This window comes from Carettochelys insculpta, chromosome 15, assembly GCF_033958435.1.
Source record: "Carettochelys insculpta isolate YL-2023 chromosome 15, ASM3395843v1, whole genome shotgun sequence".
Classification (NCBI taxonomy): Eukaryota; Metazoa; Chordata; order Testudines; family Carettochelyidae; genus Carettochelys; species Carettochelys insculpta.
This window is the reverse complement of record NC_134151.1, coordinates 25,511,023-25,536,123: the sequence shown is the minus strand read 5'-3', so window position 1 is coordinate 25,536,123 and position 25,101 is coordinate 25,511,023. Positions and strand designations below refer to the sequence as shown.

The 25,101-nt window shown below is 43.3% G+C and overlaps 1 protein-coding gene across 8 annotated transcripts in view; it reads right to left on the bottom strand.

Moving 5' to 3' along the window:
- The window catches only part of TCF7 (transcription factor 7), a 142,257-nt gene extending 121,139 nt beyond the window's left edge, over positions 1–21,118 (bottom strand). For all 8 annotated transcript variants that reach the window (XM_075010085.1, XM_075010086.1, XM_075010087.1 and 5 more), the window contains exons 1-3: positions 20,930–21,118; positions 20,765–20,831; positions 19,990–20,096 (exon numbers count right to left, since the gene is read on the bottom strand). In XM_075010085.1, the coding sequence (XP_074866186.1) occupies positions 19,990–20,096; positions 20,765–20,831; positions 20,930–21,118 (363 nt within the window). The remainder of the gene's footprint in view (positions 1–19,989; positions 20,097–20,764; positions 20,832–20,929) is intronic.
- Between the last annotated feature and the right edge of the window lie 3,983 nt (positions 21,119–25,101).

Here is a 25,101-nt window from a genome sequence, read left to right as displayed (position 1 = left end):
TCAATATGAAAACCATCACAGAACCTAATAGAACATACACAGAGAGCCAAATCCAGCTCTAGTGGAAGCAGGAATAACTCTTTTTAGCATGCTTCATGGTTGGGATTCACAGTTCATATACTGCTTGTGCATATTATTTTCCAACATGTGCCAAGAACAACACACTTAGCAACTATTTTGAATACAATTGTATGAATGACACGAGCCTCTGTACTGGACACTTCTGCCGGCACACTCTGGCTATGTCTACACTGAAGCGATCTCTCAACAGAAGTCACTGTCGGAAGATATCTCGCAACAAGACTTCTGTAGATGAATTGCAGCCAGACTGCAGAGAGAACTGAAAGAGCAACCTGTTCTGCGGATAGAGAGTGGCCAGACTGCCCAGCTGCTCTCTTGACAACAGGAAGCAGAGCAGACAGGGCCACCCAAAGTCCTGAAAGCCCTGTCTGTTGACGGAAGGACATCAGAATGTCCAGACTGGCTGTCTCTTGACAGAGGCGTTCTGCCTCATGAGGGAGCAGCAGAACACTGTCAATAAAAGTGTCACATTCTGTCAATTTACTGTCAGAGTGCCTTGGGAATGTGGACGCTCCATGGGTTTTGTTGACAAAAGACCAGTTTTGTCGACAAAACTCTATTGTAGACATAGCCTTACTGAAGACAAATTTGGTTTCATTGTTTGTCTAGTTTTCTGCCTTTGGCCCTTGGGAAATGTTTTTATTTATATGCATGTTTGTTCTTTCCCTGCTGCTTAATGCAGTCTAGAAACGGTTTTCACTAGTTCTGCAAACGTCCACAGCTCTTTGCAAGAAATGGACTTGGCAAGAACCAGTATTTTGACTGAGTTAAGCCACAATTTGGTTTCTACTTAGTCCATTTGCTCAAATACATATGACTTAACTTTATTATACAGGCCTAGAATGTAATCCTCAGTGGTCTCACCTGGCAAACAGTTTTCTGTAAACCAAATGTGCCTTTTCAAGTGACTTTGGAGTAGTTTGCCATCCTTTCCATTGATTGTGGATTTTCACTGCTTCCAGGTCTGCCCTTGGCAGCAGTAAGCATTTTTCTATCCTCTCAAATATCTCTGCCTCCATAAAAAATTAGAAATGGTGCAACCCCTTCCTCCTGCCCTGTACAAGATTTCCTTCAAACTGAGAGATTTGGGAGCCTTAATTGTCTCCATTTTGCCAGAGATTTAATTTTCTTCTGACACCTTCGAACTGTGTGAAACACTGATGCTGGTAAAAGACTGATCTCCACGCCTGCCTCAGGTCACATGACAGAAGTTAGTTTTCTGGGCTGGATCTCAGTTCTTTGTTGATTTGTCAATTTTATACCAGATATATGCCCACCCACCTCTCCATCAAGTATCCGTGTCAAACAATTTCTGTTCTTGGCTTCATTTTCATGTTTCTTCCAAGTCTATGTGTGAAGGGAGTAGTGACGTAGGAGATGGCCCACTTTGTCTCTTGAATATCCTGGAACTAACACTGCTGCATTTCTTTCTTAGAATTCTTGCCACTATATGTTGAGACCATGGCAAAGTAATAAACGCTTGAGCAGTTTTAACACCTATTCCCACCTAACATTCCACCCTTAGGGCCAACTGTATTCTAAATGAGACTTTGATCTTCACTTTTTTGACTCCCAAGCTGAAGACAAGTGGCAGAGTAGAATGATCAGGCAAAGCAGTATCTTTAATTGGACCAACTGCTATTGATGAAGACAAGCTTGTCTCTGGACCAGCTTCTGTTGGTGACAATTAAAGATCCTGCTTCACCCACATTGTCTCGAGAAAAAGAGAGACAGCTATCAGGCAGTGGAGGAGTAGAGACCAAAGCTGCTTAGGTTTTTCAACCAGAAAGTCATCAGTTAAATTCCCACCACGCAACTTAAGTTAGGTTTAGCCGAGACCTACTGTATTCATTCACATATATGGGCTTAGATCCTTCCAAAAAAAAGTGTCTTTTTCAAATTTTTTGTACACTGCATAGTACTACAGAGACTTGATCCTCTAGGCACTATGTTAATACAATTTTAAATAAATTACATCCTACCTTTACAATGTTTCTTACTCTACAATAATTTCAATCAATCAAATGCCAACACTGAACAACAACATTTGACATATTAAGCAATTTTGTCTTTTGAATGCAAAAGTAAAACTGTTTCCGCATTAGCTCATGCACTCAAGGGACACTAAGAGCTCCCAAGATTCAAATGTAGCACTGGTCTAATAAGTTATGGGCAGAACCCACTAAAGAACACAAGTACACCAGAAAGTTTCCCTGTTCCAGCCCAGTGGAATGGCAGGAAGGAAACCTGAACACTTCTATTGCCAAATGTGACCTTGGCTTCAGCTATGAAGTTAGACATGGAAAAACAAACCAAAAGAAACCAGTTAGGCATAAAGTTAGTTTCAAAAGCTTTTTTTACAGTTATCTAAACTTAAGTAATCAGCATACTGATGATATTATATAATATGTTTATATGTATTATACAGTATATTTCCCAAGGTGAGACATGGATTGCTTACCACTACTGAGCTAGGAATATACCCCTAAAACATTGTTGATTGTGTTCACGAGTGAACACACTTACTTTGCATCTTATGTCAAAATTCTTAGGATTATTTAATCAGGTTTTCCTTCCTTCCCCTTCTTTTAAGAAGCTAGGTTAGCAACAGCTGACTGTTATATAACGTCACTTGATTCTCCGAAATGACTGCAGGCCTGTAAAAATTCAACAGCTTGATTTAAATAATTTAGAGAATGTTACCATTAGAAAGGAACTCTGAAGCTGGATGTGGTGTAAGATTTGTCCTTTAAGTTAAAATGCAATTTGAAGGCTGAATAAAACTCCCACTGCAAATCACCTAAATTTATATTTCCTAAAACCTTTGCTTATTGTACCATAAGAATCAAACCTACATCTGATTTGAATGAAACTTTAGATTTAATGGGTTTCATGTCAGCTAGTTGAGAAGCAATATAATCTTCTTGAACACCCTATGATGTTTTTTGATATCACCAAAGCTTTTCTCCCAATCGCATATGCAAGCTAACATTTAGGGAAATAATAGTTTCCAGTGGGTTTTGCGGAGACTAAGGCAGGAAGGGCTCAAGACACAACATTCAAACATCCTGTATTAGAAAAGTTCTTGGATCTATGGTCCAGATTTCTACTTACAAAAAGCAAAACTCAAGTACAGATCAACAACTCTATTGCAAATCTTTGTTTTAAAGAAGTACCCTTGCAATAGTAAGGATTTAGAGAAACAGAGGAAGTTCAGCTGACGGCAATTGACCTAACTTATTGTTTTCCATTGAGCTATGACAATTTACACTAGCGGAGGATTTTCCCCCCCAGATTCCAAGATTTGGACGTTATAAATTTTCAGACTTCAAGGCACAAGCCAACCTCTAAATGATGAGTATAGGAAGAAGCTCTCCTTTTGGAAAAGTTATTCTGTATTTGCCTCCTGGTGATTTTCTTCTACATATTGTAGTACATTCAGCACCCTGGTCTAATTAAGTATGGCAGCTTTTAAACCTAGAGCACTAGATGAGACTATACATTTAGACTGCCACATTTCCAAACATCAGGGAAGTACTTGCTTTGCTTCTATGACAAACTGAAAACTTAATACACCATACAAGAAAAATATGACTACAAACTGAACCTCTCTAATCCATCTCTTTCTCATCTGGCAACACCCATAATCCAACATGATTTTAGTTAGCCAGAAAACCACTTAAGTGGTGTGGTCAAGCTTCCAGTGGGCTGATAAAGTTTGTTTACAGCCACCAATCCTGGCTCTCAGTGCTCTGTGCTGTTATTTAGTTGCAATTTACCCCCAGATGTGGGGTGTATGGGGTGTCAAGATAGGGGTAGCACCTCTGGTGTGGGGACTTGTCGTGTCTCTTCAGGGCAGTTTGTGCACCTTTGGTCCCCACCTGGCACCCACCTCTCACCTGCGGCTCCAAGAAGCCGTAGCATGCAGTGGCCACACCCCAATAAACCACTTCCACAGGCAGGCTAAACCAGGTGAGGGTAGCCAGCAGGTCTGAAACCTGCGGTGAGATAGGGAATTGCCTATCCCAGCATGCAAAGTTGGCCCCGGTGGACTGGGCGGATGAGATCAACTACAAGATCCAACAACCAGGAAGGCAGCTCTGCAACGCTCTGTGGAGAGAGAAGGGCATGACAAGGCACCAAAGACAGCATGGCCATTCACTGCAGCCTAGGAAGTCCCAGCCGTGATGACTTTTCGTACCACTGGAACCAGACTTCTGAGGTCGAGAGAGTGGAACTGCCCCTGTGCAACGGCTTTTCCACTTTAAACTTTCTCCCGCACAGGTTCTTTGCACATTCTCATCACTTCTGTCTACCTCAAAGTCCTATGGCGATGGTGGAGGGGCAAAGCAACAGGTGGAGGTGACCACTGGGCATCGTAGCTCCAAACCTGCACGTAGGCGGCCTGTGGACTTTGGCCACTCGACTCTGACCCCGGGACGACAGAAGAGTTCGGCAGCATCCCAGGCGACTGAACAGGCCTTCTTTCTTAGGAACAGCACTGCTCACCCTCAAAATGAGGGAGGGGACTAGAAAAGGTGTCCCAAAAATTGCTTGTCCCAACCAAAATGGCCAGCATGCCGCAGCTGGCAATTTTACCTTCACAGCAGTCGAAAAACAGTGAAAAGAAAGATGATATTTGCAGCATGGAACGTTCTCACCCTCTTGGACAGGGAGAATGCTATGAGGCCTGAGAGAAGAAGAACGGCTCTCACAGCAAGAGACCTGGCATGTTATAACATTGACATAGCTGCCCTGAGCGAGACCAGACTGGCAGAGGAAGGATCCATATGCGAACCAAAAGGAGGTTACACCTTCTTCTGGAAAGGCAGGCCAGAAAATGAAGATAGAATCCACAGAGTGGGACTTGCCATCAAGACATCACTTCTGCACCAGCTTCCTGACCTACCAACTTCCATCAGTGAGCATCCGATCAAACTCCACTTCCCCCTCAACACCTCTCGCCATGTTACAGTCATCTGTGATTACGCCCCCACACTGACTAGCAGTGACGAAGCAAAAGAAAGTTTCTGTGAGGACCTTGACCATCTTGTGAAAGCAACTCCTCCTAGTGATAAGCTCCTCCTGTTGGGTGACTTCATGCCATGGTCGGCAAGGACTGTAGGACCTCGAAAGGGGTGCTGGGGCATCATGGTGTTGGTAACATGAATGCCAATGGCCGCCTTCTGCTGAGCTTGTGTGCAGAAAATGAGCTGACGATTACCAACACTCTCTTCAGGAAAGCTGATAAATACAAGACCACATGGATGCACCCGAGATCAAAACAGTGGCACCTGCCTGACTATGTCATCAGTCGCAGGCGGGACATTCAAGATGTTAACATCACCAGGGCCATGCAGGGAGCTGAGTGCTGCACTGATCATAGACTCGTCAGATCAGTCCTTATGCTGCACATCACACCACTGCACCACAAGAAGCTCAAGACTGTCAGACGCTCCTTCAACAATTAGGAAGCTGGAACATACTGGTCATCGTGAGAAATTTGCAGCCTGCCTTGATGAAGTGCTGACATCCCATGGATCTCTGACTGGAGATGCAACACAAAAATGGAACCAGTTCAAAACCCTGGTGATGGGGTCAGCCAAGTCAACACTAGGACTGAAAAAGAAAAAGAGTTCACCAAGACTGGTTCGATGAAAAATGACGAACCCATCATGAAGATCTTAGAGGAAAAACAGAACGCATTTCTGCTATGGCAAAACGATCAGTCCTCAATCTCCAAAAGTGACTGTTTCAAACACCTTCAGAGCCCGGCGCAAATGGCACTTTGCAAAATGCAAGACGAATAGTGGGAGAGTAAAGCTGATGAAGTCCAATACTACGCTGACACGAAGAACTCCAAGATGTTCTTCAGTGCTACCAAAGCTATATATGGACCTTCAAAGCCAAGTACTACACCTCTACTGTTTGCAGATGGCACGACCCTTCTGAGGGAGAAGAACAGCGTCAACTGTAGGTGGAGAGAGCACTTCAGCAACCTTCTCAACAGACCTTCCATTGTCGACCCTGTGGCCCTAGACCAGATCCCTCAGAAACTCACAATAGACAGTCTTGACCTGCCCCCTACAATGGATGAGGTCAAAAAGGCAATCAGACAGACCAGCTCTGGCAAAGCCCCTGGGGTGGACGGTATCCCTGCTGAAATTTTCAAAGCAGCAGGACCAGTGTCACTTGAAGCCTTTTGCAACACCTTGATCAGCATCTGGGAAGAAGAAAACACACTCAAAGACTTTAAGAATGCCACAATCATCTCACTCTTCAAGAACAAGGGCAACAAAGCTGAAGGGGCACCTCCCCTCTCTGTACTGCTGGGAAGATCTTGGCTCGAGTCATCCTCAACCATCTGATCACCAGCATCTCAGAGAAGAACCTACCAGAGGTACAGTGTGGTTTTTGCCCAGGCCGCAGCATCATTGACATGATCTTTGCTGTTCATCAGGTCCAGGAAAAGTGCATAGAGCAGAACTTGGATCTGTACGCTGTCTTTATGGACCTGACCATGGCATTTGACACCATCGGAGAAGCCCTGTGGATTATTCTGTCAAAACTTGGCTGCCTGAGACAATTTGTTAACCTCATACGCCTGTTCCATGACATGGCTGGCTTTGTTCTTTCAACTGGTGAGTCCTCAAATCCATTTGAGATATCCAGTGGTGTGAAGCAAGGGTGTGTGCTGGCCCCAGTGTTATTCAATCTCTTTTTCACGTGCATCCTCAGCCACGCAGTTAGGGACCTGGACCATGGAGTCTACATAAAATACAGATTTGATGGGTCACTTTTCAACTTTCGTTGTCTGAATACTAAAACCAAGATGCTTAGGAGGCTCATCCTTGAAGCCCCTTTTGCTGACAACTGTGCACTTATGTCACACAAGGAGTCTAATCTCCAGCTCATCGTCAACAAGTTTGCTGATGCCACTTGCCTTTTTGGTTTGACCATCAGCCTAGGAAAGACTGAGGTACTGTTTCAACCTGCTCCAGCATCTACTGCTCTCCCTGCTTCAATCTTTATTGAAGGAACAGAGTTAAAAACAGTAGAGGAGTTCAAGTACCTTGGCAGTGTGATAGCTAATGATGGCTCCCTTGACAAAGAAATCAATGCCAGAATCTGCCAAGCCAGCTGGGCCCTAGGACATCTGAGAGCACGAGTGTTGAATCAGCACAATATCCGACAGTCCATTAAACTGAAAGCGTACAAGGCTGTAGTCCTGACCAATCTCCTGTATGGCTGTGAAACCTGGACCTTGTACGGAAAAACATATAAAACCACGGGAGCACTTCCACGCACACAGCCTGAGGTCAGTACTGCACATTTGATGGCAGGACAAAGTTACAAACCTGGAAGTCCTGGACAGAGCAGGAACCATGAGCATTGAAGCCATGATTCTGAAAGCCCAGCTTCACCGGACAGGTCACGTCACATGAATGGAGGAGTCAAGAATCCTTAAGCAACTCCTCTACGATGAGCTCTCCCAGGGCAAAAGGAATCAAGATAGGCCTCACAAGAGGTATAAAGACTGCATGAAGGCCAACATTGCTCATGCTGGTTTTAAACCAGATCAGCTAGAGCAGCATGCAAAAGACCGAACAGGCTGGCATGCTCTCGTATGACATGTGTATGACAACTTTGAAGAGCAGCCACATGTATGCCTCGTTGATGCTCGCAAAAGGAAGAAAGCAACAGCAGCAGCTGCACCAACAGAGCCAGGACAATTCCTTTGCCCCCACTGTGAACGCCCATGCCGTTCAAAGCTTGAACTCCTCAGCCACATGCGAGTCCACAACTGATGAGCCTGTGCAAGCTCAAGAAGTCATCGTTGGACATGATGGACTACCTACCCCCCCGCCCCCCGATGTCTTCTAAGAGCCCAGTAAGCCTTGGAAACTTTCCCATGGTCTGGCAAATTCTCTTGTCCAGTACTGGTCAGGTCCCAAAGGATAACAGATAAGAGAGGTTCAACCTGTATTTATGAAAATTATACCGATAATGCCAGTGAGAAGAACTTCCCTAGGAAGTGGGGGAAAAGAAGGGATGTGAAGAATGGTGAACAGAGAATGCTGCTGCTGCTTTCAAGTATCAGAGCCGTCATGGAAAGAATTTTGCTGTGAGAAAGCAAATTTCTCCTGGATTACCCACTTTCTCAACAAAGCTAGTCAGGAGCAGTACTAGAAACAGAAAGAAAAGGCAAAGAATGGGTGACTTTTTAATGGGACAATAATGTCTGGTTGCTAAGTATATTCAAGTCAGATCACTCTGCAGCCATGCATGCATGTGGATGTCAATGCAACTATTTCATGATCGCTGAAATTACTACTAGCTTGCATCTTCTGTGAATAGCTATTTTTAGGGCCCAGCTTTTTACATGGTATAACGATGTGGATTTTACAAGAGTATTTATAATGTGTTGCTTACGGTGTGGAGTCCTGCTCAAATTGCTCTGCATAAGAGAAAGTTTAATTTTTATTTTTGTGTTTTATATAATTACTTCCACTTCAGATTAAGGGGTTACTGTTGGTCTGTCCTAGGTGACAAAATTGGTTGTCACAGCATTTTGTCAAATCAACTTGTGAGTCCAGAAAACATTAGTAGGGAGCTGAAAATCTACTTGCCACTTAAAATGTTCTGATTTCAAAGCCCTGATTACCACCTGTTGTAAGTTATGGCATGCAGAGTCCAAAAGCCAGATTTTTATTTCCTTTATACTAGTGTCAATGAGGCTGTGCCAATATACCTAAGAGCAGAATTTGGTCCAACATGTAGATATCAATGTCCTATTAACCTCGGAGAGGTTGGAAGCAATAGATTTTTAAGTAGAAAAAGGACCCTTCTTTTCTCTTGCAACTTAAGTGACACAAAAGCACATGCTAGCGATTTCCAAGAAGCAACAGATTGAGACCCAAATCACCAACCACTCCATGCTGTAGAATGTAAACCAATTTCCACTTAATAGAGCTAGGGAGCACTGATCTCCCAAACATGAAAACAACAAGTGTAGGGCTACGCTTCTGTTAGAATGCAGGTTACTCTTCTCAGTTCATTTAAGGTCATCAACTAAACAACTATTGTAAAAACACACTCATCGTTTTGTTGCTTTTGCTGAGTCAGTAATACTTTGTGATTTTAGCTTCTGACATTTTCCTGTTGTGTATGTCACATCTCAGAAGAGTTGGTTTCCATTAACATATGCCATTCTGAAGAACAAACCACATGAGAAAATAAATTCAGCATTGGGTTTGAATCACTTTTTTTTTTTTTTTTTTTTTTTAAGAAGAGACTTATCTGGTCAGTCCATGATTACTGTGTAGCTCTTTTATCCAGATGTATATTTTGTGTACACAGTTCTAATGACATGCAGTGGTTTTTGCCTAACATCTGAACAGACTCCAAAAACTGTCTTAAGTGGATGTGGAAACTGCTCTAGATTCTAAATATCTAGTTATAGTTTATAGTTAAAACCTCGTGTCAGTTTTTTAAGACACTACTAATCAGGACAACGTAAAAAGAACAGGATAAATTCTTTGGTGCACCTGAGCTGTGCTTAGCACAGGACCATAGGCTGGAAACGTCAGCTACCTTTGTGACCCCTCACCTTCTGGCCATTTGACAGTCTAGCTGCCAGTGGCCTCATGAGAATATTTTGTCAGCTGGGGCTCAGAGTGTAAATGCACCCTCCAGTCATGACCCCTTTCCTATGCCACTGAAAGGCTAGGCAACAACTCCATTCCTGGTCTTCCGTTTCTTTCCAAGTCAATAGCAAGATATTTAGATACCTAGAAACATAGCTGAATGGTGTAAATAGTCAATGTCATATTAACAATCATACTAGATCACCACAGCAGCTTAAGCAAGCTTTTCAGTCAGTTATAGTGAATTGTCAGTCACAGATCTTCTAGAGAAATTTTTAATACTTACCAATACACACATAAGATGACTCATCACTATAACTAGGCTTTGATGGATTAGATTTTTATCTGTCAATGTCGGTAAAAACGTCAATTTTACCACACACACACACACTGAAATTTACTTATCAGGAAAGAAAGAAAAATTCGCAGTGTTTTAAAAAGTTTGTTTTCAGAATATTTGCCAATATAATTTGGTATGTTAGGTGGACAACTTATATTTTAACAAGTATCAGAGGGGTAGCTGAGTTAGTCTGTATCTTCAAAAAACAACAAGAAGTCCTGTGGCACCTTCTAGACCAACAGATATTTTGGAGCATAAAATCTGTTGGGAAAAGACCTGCTTTACCAGAAAGCTTGTGTCTCTAGCTGAAGTTAATGTATCCCTGATCAATTTTTTTTTCTGCTCATCCTCACAGCAGGAGAGCAATGGGAGAAACTGTTCCATCAACGTCCTTTACTCCTTGTAACGGTGAGGAGTACCAGGGTTGATGGCAGAGCCCTGATGGTTCAATTTAGCGCTTCCCAAATAGACGCATTAAATTGAACCTTGGAAGACTGGCCCTGAATGAGTAGATCTTTAAGTACAGACATACCCTAATGGTGGAAGAATCTGGCCCTTAATAGCATGGACTATGGTGTTAATTTATAAACATTTAAACTCAAAAACAGAACACGGGTCTCACTGGTGATGAGTCACGTGGTGAGGAGAGACCTCGGCACAGTGAGATATATTTGGCCTATTTAGTTTAGAGGTGACCGAGAAAAGGCTTTTGTGCCCAGTTGGTGCCTCAAGGCCCAAAAGTACATGATGCTTTGATTTGTTCTACACACAAATATAAAGGAGGCAGAAGTAGAGGTAATAAAGTGTGGTGAAGCTGCTTGCTATGGCTCTTCGGCCCCAGTCCATGCCTCCTACTGTAGCCACTAGACTTCTGCCCAACCTCTCTCCCCCTCACAACATGCACAATGGGGCCACTGACCCACAGCCCAGGAGACCGTGGTCCCAGACCTCCAGCCTGTCTCCCTCAAACTCTGCCACTCACAACAGCAAGTCGGGGGAGGGAGCCTGGGGGCCTCCCGTGGAGCATGGGCACAGCTCCCCCATCTCCAGTACCCACCACCCATGTTGCTGAGAGAACGGAGCCCTCAGTTAACACAGAAAGCAATGGCTTCTGGTGCACGTAGTGTGAGCTGCCAAGAGTACCTAACCATGGACTTAGTGGGCCAGAGGAAATTCCATTATCCAGATCATTCAGAACTTGCTGTCTATTGGGACTGCTAACCAATCAGCTCAGCTGCAAAGGCTTTTGTAATGCAGACACAAGTCCACCAGGACCTGGACTGAGATGCCCAACTGAGAGGAGTTAGTGCAACGCCTTTCTATCAGAGACATAAAGCCCATTACTATCGTCCAGTTAGGCTGGAACTAGCTACCACAGAATGAACAGGTCTGTAGCCTGTTATGGTACTTCTGACTCATCCAGTACTCCTCCTATTCTGTTCTACCTTCCAGATCCTTAAATGAGCAGTTATCATGGTATAGCTTTTTTTTTTTTTTTTTTTAAATTGATGAGAGATACTTGAAGACAGCACGAAAGCACCCATGGCAGTGGGGTGATGGGGAGAGAGATTCAAGAGAGCCCAAGCAGCAGCAATGCAGGACATTGTGTTGGTTGAGAACCTTCCTCTAGAATGGTTACTTGTTTAAGACTCCGACAAGGGTCACGTACATACTTTACTGCAGCGATGGTCAACCACAACTGGTGAGTGGGCCACATGGGTGGCCCTCCTGCACCTCAACAGGCAGCTGTGGCCCACAGCTCACTGGGATTCCACCTGCAGCCCTGTGGTCCCCCAGCCCTCACATGCCTCTTGTGTGCACCAGGGCTCCCAAGCACCAAACTTACCTGCTCCTCCCTCTCCCTCCCAGCAATTTTGGAGTGTGTGAATCACCTGATTTGTGCTCCCTCCCTTCTCGGCCCCATCCCACCCAAAGCTGGAACAGTCACAAACCACTGATAGGCAGCATTCTGGCTCTACGAGGGGGTAGGACTAGGGTGATTCATGTGCTCTTAAAGAGCTGGGATGGAGGGGGAAGAGCAGGTAAGTGCAGGGCTCCAGTGTATAAATGGTACATGGGGAGTGGGGCAGCCAGGGGTCCATGAGCTGCAGGTGAAACCCCAATAGCAAAGCAGTGGCAGGCCACATGCAGCCTGTGGTTGAGATTTCCACCCATCACTAGTAAATTGAGGCACCAGTACAGAGCACTCTTTGAAAGATGCTGACAGTACCAAGAAAAAGCAGCAAAGAAATAAGCTGCACTCAGAGGAATAAGAAGCTAAAGAACAGCAGCAGGGAATAAAGGAATGAGCATTGTCTGATGCCAAGTCACTCTAAGCAGGGTGATGTATCACTGCTTCAAGGTAGTGAGAGGGAAGCTGCAGTTCTGGTTGTGACAAACTATCCCAGCAAAGTCTCGGAGGGGTAGCTGTGTTAGTCTGGATCTGTAACAGCAACGAAGGGTCCTGTGGCACCTTATAGACTAACAGAAAAGTTTTGAGCATGAGCTTTTGTGAGCACAGACTCACAGACCAGCATCTGATGAAGTGAGTCTGTGCTCACGAAAGCTCATGCTCAAAACTTTTCTGTTAGTCTATAAGGCGCCACAGGACCCTTCGTTGCTATCCCAGCAAAGTACTTTGTGGGCGGTCAGCAATAAAGCTGAAGTGGCCCATTACAGAATCAAAGCACCAGTGAATGCATGAAACACTTGGGTTGGTTCATCAGGATTCATACCCAAGTCTTGACTGAATGGCAAATACACAGACTTCACTGCAACTCACACAAACCCACTCTACCCAATAAAGAGTCCTTCATCTCCCTACAAAACCACCCATATCGTTCATTTAAAGTAAATTCTGTATGAGAAAAGGATGGTGGATTATGCATTTCACTCATTTTTTTCTAAGGCCACAAGTCAATCACTGAAAGTGAAGTTTTAAAATGCACTAAAGGAACTCTAGTCCTTGCATACAAGTAGCCAGACAGAACTGTATGGGCAAAATAAAGAAGAGCAATTGGTAGATTTATTTGTATGCTTACACAGCCCAGCTTGTTTTAAGGTAGAATCTACCTACCATCTTTAACACAGACAGTAAAGATCAGACTTTAATCTTACATATGCAATGCATCTAACTGCATCATAGAAGATATGCTATACCAGCAGATTTTTAAAGGTATGCAGGGATATAAACTGCATATATATCTAGGATTAAAATCTGGCCTATAGATATACTACAAGAATAATAAATATAATCAGCCATACAGACATGTTAATGTGTTTGCATGCTTACTCACATAAATGGTTACATGTAGAGACAAATGTTCTGCCAGCAAGTTTTGTCAGGATTTCATATGAACAGAGAAGTTTAATAGTGTCTGCAAGTTGCCTGGAAATAATTGATTGCAGGCTGAAGTGTGTTACTCTTGAATTTGGAGCAACAGTGTTTTCAACATTTTAATCTCAGTTTGCAAAGAGCTAAATGATGAGTATTGACTGACATCGTATAGTCTCGTTTCAGACACACTGTATCTCCCTAATTAACCTAAAATCACTTTCCTCTGCAATTAACGTCCTGGAGACTTGCACTCTTAACATGGATGAGCCATGTGAGTTTTGGTTTAGGTCTGTTCTCGTTATTAAAATATTCACACAGCTGATTTTGTAACACTTCAGCAAACAGCAACCACTATAATCCAGCCTGCATGGGTGGAGACTAACACATGTCAAAATTAACATAATCACAACTACATACTAATAAATAATGCTCATGATTAATGCAACAATGACAAGGTATCCTATTAAGGAATTGTTGCGAGAGGATACACGGACTACACCCTTCAAACTGTCTCAAGACGTGCATACAGATAGTCACAAGCAAAGAATTATACTAATGCTCTTAATAGTTTCCATGTAAGGTTTTTCTTCCCTGCTTTTTAGTGAAAAAATGTTAAAAAAAAAAAAAAAAAAAAGATTATATTGGGGGACACAGGGCCATATCTTGTCATTCTTCTGATGCAGAACTCTAATTTATTTCAGTTCAGTTATTTCAAGTACAGCTTCAACATTGATTTCACAATACAAATCTGTGGAAATTAAACTCACATTTTGCTCAGGATATGACCACAGCTGAATCAAACAGAGGCAGACTACTTTAGAACCTCTATCTCTTGATATAGCTGATCACCCAACATTTCACTTTAATATAAAAAACTACTTTTCAGCCTCATCCGATCTCAAGCACGTGAAGAGCTGGAAGATTATGTGAGTTGGTCAGGAGAATACAAAATAGTTGTTTCCCTGCCTGCTGGAATGTCTCTTGGCCAGGCAGTCACTCAGCTACCTACTTTCCCTTCAAGTGACAGAAGCAGGATAACTCATGCTAGCAGCTGGAGTGTGGCAGCTACTGTCTAGAGCTGTGGTGTCCAACATGCTAGCCACTAGCCACCTGTGGCTATTTGGTTGGTTGAGTGTGGCTAGTTGGTTTGAGGAGTAAACATTTTCAGAATAACATAGCCAGCTCACTATAGCAGTAGCCTTAGTTTGAACACTACCAGGACTCTGCACAAACTGACTGGAATCATGATGTCTCCGTCGATTCCACTCAGGTAAAGTGGCGACACACAGAGCTACTTTTCCTTTGCAACCACTAGTCTGACCTGTTCTATCTAACCAGATATTTCTGTGACCCTGAGCATCTACAGAGAGATAGGATTTACACATTATGATCATGGTGAACACAAGAAGAGTTTTGGCACTGATTTGCAATAGGACCAGGATCTGCCCCTAACATTTTTACCTCAAACTGCTGCAATATTTGCCCCGGTGGAAATGTGAACCTTTGAACTTCTAGGCACAAAAAGTATATTTCAGTAGCTCACTGACTACAGGTTGCAAGAAATGGCCAACATGTAACATTTCTTTCCTGTACATGTTCTAGAAAATTAGGAATAATAAGTAGAGGGAATATGCCAGGAGCAGGACTAGATTTTCAGACACAGAGAAGACAACTGGGGGAAAGACACTAAAACAGAGTTTAGTCACGTATTTCAGTAGGAATGGAGGAGAGACAAATCTGACTGGCTTGTCTAGAAAACTCTGGACTCCTCCCAAGCAAAATGAGCTGCAGAGGATGATTCTGGAGAGGTTCTTAGCATGACTGGTTCGGTTTAAAGAGGACAGACTTTTTTTTTTTTTTTTTAATACTAATTTTATACTAATGCATTACAAAGAAGTGATTGGAGTTTGGATAGCACTTCCTTCTGCCAAATGGAAACTGAACTGGTTTTCTGTGTGCTGTAGATGTCATGCTGTTAACAACTAATGGGGATTCTCTTTTAGCTCAAATAGCTTGATAGCACATAACTCATGAAACCAGGGACCACAGGCATATGCTGCCTGGTATGGCTAAAAACTTAATGTGGCCTTGTCCCTGGGTGTATACAAACCCCACAAAGAGAATCAAATCAGGAGACCAGCAGAGTTACAGGGTATCAGATTCAGAAAATCCACACACTATCTTCTTTGAATGGGATCTCACTGTGGCATCTGAAGCGGGAAGAGTTTAGGATAGTACTTCTACTCTCCCCCTTCTGATTTAACCTTTGGTTTGAGGATCTGTTCTTAAACACCTTCAAAGACATTCTGTAGGGTGTCTGTTTTTCAAAAAACTGATGGCACTGAAGCCTCAGTTTGCTGGAATACAAAGAGTGGGGAAGCCACTCCAGAGTCTCAGACTTGTATTTGAAATGCATTAATTATTCCCTCAGTTACCTTACAAGCCCACCAAATCCAACTGTGTTGCATGGAAAACAAGGGTTTATCTGGCCCAGCTGAAGTCACTGAGAATTCTGTCACTGACTTTAGAAGTGACAAGTTGGACCTAAGCCCTTCCACTACCGCACAGTTAATTTCCTTATTTTATATCCCAATATACAAAATACAGGAACTGATCAGTGACTCTTAAAACATTTAACTACCCTGTGCTACAAGATGTAACAATGTTCAGAAAACTCCCTCAGGCCTAAACTCAGTTACACAACCAGAGCAAGGAGGTTTTCATCAGATCAGAATTTTAAACACATTTGTGAGTACTTAAGAGACAGAAGTTAACTACTAAGGAGACACCTTAATTTGCTTTAAAGTCATTTGAACCATTCTGCTTCTAAAATTTGATGTTTATTTGGAAAAAATACTTTCCAAACACATTAATATCCATTCTTTGAAGGTTTCATGTAGATTTGTAACTGACAGAGTCTACATCTTCTGCTCTCGGAAAAGCTAGCGTTTTCTCACGAAAGCAGGGGTCAGCAACCCCCGGCACGGATGCCAAGAGTGGCATGTGAGCTGATTTTCATTGGCACTCGAGGTGGCAGCTGAGCCCTGCCCCTCCTCCCCCATGCAGCTGAAAACCATGCCACCTGTGGATTAAACAAAAGACCAGCTAGTGCTACCAACCACCACCTAAACGGTAAAGCCCTGCATCTGAATATATTTATTAACGAAGCTGTTTTAAGTAGGACTTTGACTTCGAAAAGTATCACTGGCACTTGGACCATACAGAGAGGTCAAAAGATCATATTTCAGCAGTCTGCCTCAAGAAGATTACTGACTCCTGGACAAAGGGGTGCAGGAGTAGTCCCTTGATACACATGTGCAACACGAATATGGATGCTATTCCCAAACTCCTTAAGGCCTAATACATCCACAAGCTGTTGAAAGCACGCTCAAGCAGACATGAAAAAAAAAAAAAAAAAAAAAAAAAAATATCACATTTAAAAGGATGTTACTCTATTGCACACGCAGCCCAAGTTTGGCCAGAGTGCCAAACAGCTGAACACAGAGTGCTAAAATGAAACTTTTAGCCGGGGTGCTGAAAAGCCATTGCAGCAAACTAAACCCCGCTGAAGATGAAAACTACTTCAGGCCAATGGATATAGCAGCACCCACAGCATGCCTAGTTCCAGTGCCTATGGCCTTTAGCCACCATCTTACTATAAAGTGAGGATAAACAGATCAACTACAGCAGAGTTCACAAACAGCGAGTCACTTTTAATTCATGGTTCAAGAAAGGCACATGTGTACATAAAAATCAGGATGGCATACACATTTGGTCAAATGTGTACCTATATAGGAAAGATAGCATGATATGAGGTCTTGAAAAGATATTAGTTAAATCAGCCCTCATCTATTACTTCAGTTACCAACCCAAGACAGAGCCCTTAGGAAACTGAAACACAACTGGGACTCATGTGAACATAGTTTATAAAAAAAAAAAAAAGTTTGCACAGTAATGTTAAGGTTGTTACTTGTTCACAAGAGCACAGACACTCAGAACTGACTGCGCAACCTTAATTCACAATACAACATTTAAGTAAAACAGAAGGCTGAAAATAGTACTTGATTTTACAATGACTCTAGTGAGAAGGTTCAATTTTCAGCCTTCATTGTGAACACCCTTGGATCTTTTCAGTACCTTTGCTATTCTTGGAGTATTTTTTTTTCAGTGGTTTAATGAAAAATGATCACTGACGATTTAGAAAAAAAGGAAAACCAGAATGAGCCTAGGCAGTGCTTTTCCCCCACTCCCCACATTGGTTTGGTTTTTTGTTTTGTTTTGTTTTTTTAAATAAAGAAGGGGAGGAGGATTACAGAATTCATCCTAGCTGCCTATAAGTGTTCACAGGAAGCCCCAGTTAGATTAAGTCCTTCACTACCAAACAGATACATTATAGTGATCTACAAACCCATTTTTTCCACAGATTAAAAGAAAAAAAATATTTCCTTAAGATGGCAGAATTTTAATTAAAAACCACAAAATTTTAGTAGAGGATAAGTAAGTAAGTATCTCAAATTTTCATTCACAATAATGATCACAGTCAGTGGAAAACCATCAGATCAAGCCCTACATGTTGTCAAACATGGACAGTATTAGTATAATCACAAATGATAACAGTAAAACCTAATTAGCTCAACTTTTGTACAAAACCAGTTGGTCAATCCATACCATGCACAGACCAAATTGCCCAGAGGACAATATTAGCATTATACACATAGTATCTTTACAGCTACGGGTGAAAGACCAGCAATTTCTCTCCGATTTGAAAACTCTTCCCACATTTCTTAAATAAGATAGAAAATTAAATCACTGTTTCAAGCCACCAAACCCAAGGCATTGCACAAAGATAGTCATTGATTTTAATGGGCCTTGGATCCTGCCTTTTCTGCTTGTCATTTTCCACTGTTTGATTTCAGTAGTTTGACTGTGTCTTTCTCCAACTGTAAACCCCATGCTTTTTTTACATTAGCCGTGGTGGGAGGTTCCTTAACTGGTTCACTAACCAAAGCCTATTTCTTAACCACACTGCTAATAAACAGGCTGCCACAGTTTTAACCAACAGAATAAGGTCTGCAGAGGGTTAAGATTTATATAAATATTCACAGAACTCTGCAGCGTCTGCCTAGCTCCTGTGCCAACACAAGTGACAGCTCATCCAAATTCTGTACCAGGGAGCACAAATTAATGCCATTGTTAAACAACAGCTTTAGTATCACACTTGAAACTGTAATAGCAAAAGAAGAGCATTTCCACTAGAGAAATGAGAGGATTAACAGAAACCTGGAGTAATGAGTAGGAGGTGGAAGCAAGAGAGGGGATGCATTGCCAGTGCTCTACACTGACACTGGTTTGCAAGTGTATTGTTTCTTTCATTTAAAATATTCTACATCTATACAAACATAGGGGCAGATTCTGAGCTGCTGAAAACCGACTTCAGTGGGATTACGACAAGTACACCAGCTAAAGCTCTTACACATTACCAGGAAAGTGCACTACAGACAAAACTAGATTTCAGAAATAACCAAACACTACTGCTCTGCCAGCTAACTACCTTGAAACTTGTGACACTGCATCCTTCTGTTTGAGGCACACAACATTGTTACACCTTCACTCCAAGATTATTTCATATACCTCATCACCAAAGCATTTTTCATAGCAGCTGTTTTTAGTGCACAAATAATCAAAACTTCTAAATTTAGCAGAATTTTAATGATCTGCAGGTTTACATTAAGGTCAAAATATATCATTCAAAATCTTGTAGCAATAAGATCAAAACTAAAAACGAAGTAAGACAGACCATATTCTATTTTATATAACGCCAAGTCCAGAATAATGATTTAAACCCATGCAAGTATTACAGATTTACAGCAGTGCTAAGGACAGCAGAATTTATCCCTTTACGTTTGTTAGTTGCAATTTCTGTTAGAAACTCTGCTGAAGATGGCTATGGATGAGATTTTCTAGGAAAACCTCTCCCTGCATCAAAGAATTAAATTTAGCACAACCTACTATACATATTAAAGTGTATTTAATTACAGGAACTTACTTGCTACTTCTTTGCAAACCTTCTGTAAAATAAAGAGTGGAATAAACATTGCCTCTTAGGAACATCAGAGCTTTGTATACACAAACTGCAATTAATTAAATATGGTAAAGTGTCCATCAGCATCAACAACTGAACCCTTTTGAGGGGACGGCAATAAAGCAAGCCATTTTACAATGGGATACTTAAACATTTGAGCTGGCAGCTAGATCCTTAAACATATACGTCAAACTATCTCATGCTTAAGGGGCATTCTGGAGTTAGTTCTTGCTTTTTCTGTTGAAACACTGAGGATGAAACTAGAAGCTGAGGTGATCTGAAAAAGAAACCTCTCTGGATAATTCAGACCTACACCATCTTGGGCCTGAGCATCATTTCCCCTGCTCTTATCTTTTTCCTTTACTTTTTTTAGGCCGCGGTCCTCAGCATTTTAGAAAGAATGGTACATTGTGTCAGTCAAAGCACTGGTATCCCGTGACTGCATGGCCACATGTCAGTTGTGAAAGGTTAGAAAACATCTCTAAAACCATGATGAACTCACCAAAGGTGACATAGATCCATTTGGAAGATAAGGGTCTGAGAGCATTAGGAAAGGGTAGCCAGAATAAGCAGATCCTTTGTACATCCCCTGGTCCTGATGCTTTGTACCTGTTAAAATTAAAGTACTTCATTAGGACTTGCCCTACAACAGGGTCATTGCTCTGCTTGTGCGAGGTGCTAGTAGTTTGTGAATAAAATATCATGAGCCACCTATGTATTTTTGGTCCCCGCTCTACTACCAGAATTATCTTCTGTGGATGGTTCACCCTTAGGACGTATACATGCACTTGTGTTTTCAGCAGGGCTAGCCCATCCCCATCACAGCTAGGACCTGGTTCTAGTCAGAAAGCCAAAGCCAAACTGGGTGCTCCAGGATTTTCCCTTTTGGCAGAAACACACCAAACCCAGCAGTAGCATTCCTAGACCATCCACCCTGCATCACTGCAGCTTCTCACGGCTTGCCTCCCCAGATGGCCCGGCCAAGAGATTAGCAAGGCAATAATATTTCAAGCCCTGAAGCGAGAGGGGGAGGGTTGTTTACACATTAAATGTCAAGGGAGTGACTAAACCCCCCTGTGTAGTGGCAGTCCAAGACATCAGGGCTGCTTCTCCAGCGAATCAAAGTTCCTCCCTGATTTCTCTCTCTCTCTCCTGGGGTGTGTGTTCTGAGTTATAGAAAGAAATTGAAGTTTCTCTCCCCCCCTCCCGCCAGGGGCTGCTGTGGGGGCGGGCGGGGAGATCGGAGAGGCGGGAGAAAGGAAAGATTTCCAACTAACCATCTTCCATGGGATCCGGGAGTTTCTCCTGATAGACCCGCTGCGGATCCTGCGCCCGCCGGATCGCCTGCCGTGGGGGGGGGGAGGGGAGACAGAAAGTTTTATTCAAGTGCCACGGACCGGAGCCAGGGGGCAGCGCTGCGGGCCGGGCGAGGGGGCGCTCACCTCCGGGCCCGCCGCGGCGCTGCCGCTGCTCTCCGACTCGTGCACCAGCGAGGACTTGAGGTCGGCCAGGTCGCGCTCGGTGAAGGCGTTTTCCTGGATCTTCTCCTCTTGCTCCCCTTCGTCCTTAAAGGCGATCATCTCGTCCGTGGCCCCCAGGTCGTCCCCTGCGCCGCTGCCGAGCTGGGGCATGGTCCCCACCCCCCTCCCCCGCCCCCGCCGCTCCCCTTCCCAGGCGCGCGGGGACTTCGCCCCCTCGGACCCGACCCCGCTGGGGGAAGGGGGTTGCAATGCTGCAGCCGGGGGGCGATGGAGGGAGCAGCCGCAGCGGTACCCCGGGAGCAGCGATTCCCTCCCCCCCCCGGGCCCCAGCCCGGGATAGAGCAGCCTGCGGGCCCGGCCGGCAGAGGCAGGGCACTGGAGCGGCCGGCGCGCAGCGCGGTGTGCGAAGCAAGCAGCAGAGCCCGGCCACGGGCTGGAGACATCAAAGCCGCCGCCGGCTGATTGACAGCGCCGGGGCGGGGCCGGGGGACACGCTCGCACACACAGACAGCCCGGCGCGCCTGGCTTAAAGGGCCCGCGCCGGCTTCCTGCGCGCCCGGCTGGGGTGCGGTGGGGGGCGGGGGCGGGAAGAGACGCTCTATCCTTCCTCCCGCTCCAGCCGTCTGCGCGGGGCCGGGGCGGACCCCAGGGGCGGTTTGAGGCGGGCTCGGGGTTAACCGAAGCGGGAGTTTAATTCCATTTTTGGCCGAATCTGAGAAATGTTCAATTTCTGCCCCCCCCCCGCCCGCCCGCCCGCCACGAGCCCTCGCCCTACACCCCTCCCTCGTTCAGGCGTGCGGCTGCCCCCCCCCACCCCCGGGGGAACGCCAGTGACTCGCCCAGGATCGGGCCCTTCCGTGGCACGGGCGTCAAGTGTGCGGGTGGGGAGAGTCACTGATCTCTTTCCGTGTTCTGCCGGCTTGGCTCGAGCCCGCTTCCTCTGGGGCCGAGCGAGCGTGGCGCTGAGGATGTGCCAGGCGGGCGCATCACCTCCCTCCTGCCCAGCTCGTTGGCCAGTCGTACCTCTGCCCCTCTCCCAGCCTCATCGGGAGCACAGCCCTGACGTCGGGGTGCAGAACATTATGACTTTTCCTAACTTGCCCGGAGGGTCCGGAAACATGAAATTAACATCTTCGTCGTCAATTTCCAAGACCTGTCTATTTTGGCGTCAGTTTGGAGGGGCGGGGAAAAAAAAGTCCACAGTTCCCATGGAAAGGAAGCTCCCCATCTCGGCTGATCACATCCAACAGGTCCTGTGCATGTCTCTGGTAGCTTAAAAAACACACTCCGCTGTTTGCTTTCCTTAATTAAGATTGCATAAGATAGCCCGGGGTTTTGGAGATATTTTTTTTTTCCTACAGGCTGTAATGACGCCATGTAGTTTGGTCTTTATCACCTAGCACAGCACATATTTGTCGCATTCAACACTTGAAATAAGGAGCTGAAAAGCGGGGTCGATATTTTGCCCGTTAATGAAGGAATTTATTATTGTGTGTATTTTCATGGAGTTTCGGGGGGAGAGTAAGTATTTGGTGCCACTTTAAAAAGTAACCCAATATATTCAAATTTAAAAAAAAAACACTATGACCTGAAGCATGATTTTTTTTTATATCACGAAATGGTTGCTACTTTTTTGCAGTGGAAAAATGGACATGTGAATTAGGTCGGATACTGTGAATGATATTGCTTATAGATTTCTCTGCTTGTCAAACCAGCTTTCACTTTTAGGTGAATCCCTTTGTAAATATTCTTTACAGCTTTTGATTTAAAAAAATCTGAAAAGACTGAATATGAGAAATAATTTGAAATGAATATTTGTTACTTTAAATTTTCATTTCTTTCAGATTCTCCTCTTGTTTTGCATCTGAAAAAATATCGTCTGAGATTTACAGCCCTCCCAAATGGAGATAAAACCTTGGCAATGAGTTGGAAACCTGTTGTAATCTGTGATCCAGGAAACAAAGAGCCTCATTAATGCAGAGATTTTGGTGAGCCTTTGATGTTAGCTAGCATAGCATTCACTCTCAGTTCCATTTGCATTTAAACATTCATAAAAACATCATCTCTGCTTCCTTTGCCTTAAGCAATTTAGGAGTAAAGTATAGCTTCTATTTAAAGAAACCCACTGTGGTGAGGCTTAGAATACAAAGATCACATAATCTTCAAGTAGAGCAAATATTTCATCCTACATTTCTGGTAGGCACATAATAATATATTTAAGCCCCAAAATAAAAGCTCTGTCTTATTTTCATTAACCTTGACCCACACATATCCAAAAAAAAAAAAAAGGAAGGGGGGGTTGGGGAAGTGGAGAAAAGAGCTGTTCTCGTTTTAAATATTGCCAGATAGTAATTAATGGAAGTTTAAAAAAAAAACCTCAAGATTTTGTATGACTAACAAGAGCCATTTTTTTAAAACTGTGTGCCTAAAGCAAGGTTATTAATTCCATGTTTAGGTACCCAATTCTGAACTTATTGGCTAAGGTTTTCTTCTTTATAGATTTTGAATTATTGAATCTTCCTTCTGTGATTAGAAGGTCTAAGGAAAGAGACCTTTGTTTTTACAGTCAAATGTGAAAATAAAATTAATACTTAAGTTTGAGTTATAACAACACAACCAAAGGAATCCGTGAATCAAAATAAAGTGAAAACATACAGGCTATGTCTACACTGGAGAGTTTTGTAAACAAAACTGGGGTTTTGTAGACAAAACTCACGGAGCATCAACACACAAAATGTGTTATGTCGGAAAAGGTGTGTAGGCACTCCAGGAGGCCCTTCTGTCAACAATGCGGATCAAAAGATTGAGCTGCTTTTGTGTGTAGACACGATCTGTTGACAGAAGTTCTGTCAGAATATCTCTTCTGACAGTAACTTCTGTGGACAAGTATCAGTGGGGGAGCCAAGTTAGTCTATATCTTCACAAACAACAAGAAGTCCTGTGGCACCTTATAGACTAATATATTTTGGAGTATGAGCTTTTGTGGGCAAAGACCCACTTTGTCAGTGAGAGATTAGCATGGATGGAGAGCTGGAGAGTCTTAGCAGGTGGAGGGAGGACTCCCCTTCTCTTAAACATCACTGGGTTTTGGTAGGCCATGAGTTTCTGATCCAGGAGTTGAACCAAGCTTATGCTCCAAAATATCTGTTAGTCTATAAGGTGTCACAGGGCTTCTTGTTGTTTCTATAGACAGATGTTTCTAGTGTAGATGTAGCCACAGAGTTTGTCTTCTAATCTAAGGCAATTCACGGCAGTTTGCAGAGTATATTCTGCCTATTTGTAGAAAGGAAGCATGTGGTAAAGTTGGGAAGTGATTTAGAAAACAAAGGCCTATCCTCAGCACTATAGCTTCAAACACTTGAATATAAGAAATGGAAAACAGTGCTAGAAATATTTGAGGATTCTGAGTCAGATTGTACAAATGCAAAACACCATTAAAAACAATCAGATAATGCTGCATCTCATCAGGTAGCATGTTGTAGATTATGTTTTTCAGTCTTAATAAGCACATATTGGAAGATTATATTTAAGGTTATGAGTCAGTCTAGTCAAACCTGTCTTTTAAGCCCTATAGGAAAGTTTCCCATATGATAAATGTCTAACATTTAAAATTGAAATGGAAAGTGGTTAAACACAGTTTTACCTTGGGTATGCTTTTGGAGCTGGATCAAAGTAAAGTGAAAAGCTTGGCTCACTTGTCAGACCATATCTGCACTGAACCTCGAGGTTTGATTTGTATTATTTACGTGGAAAAGGTCCCAAAAGACCAATTTGGCACTCAGTACCATTATGTTGTTTCACTTGTGTGGGTGATTAAATCAATCCAGCTATTCCATTTTAATGTTTTTGGAAAGGTGCAGTCATCTGTGAAGTAAGGAGCCTTTTCTGATGTCATCTCTGTGCCTCTGACATACTTAGTTTTTATTTTTTTTAATAAGCAATTAAACATACACAATAACTTTTTAGAACATTGTGACTATGTCAAGGGTGATAACGATGTGGTTTAGGGAATAAAAAGATCTCTTTTGTCTAATCCAAGCATCCCACACTTATCAACATGGCACATTCTGAATGCTGTGCAAATGTATTAGACCAAACAGATAAAATGTTCGGTGGCGATCACAGTAAGGCTC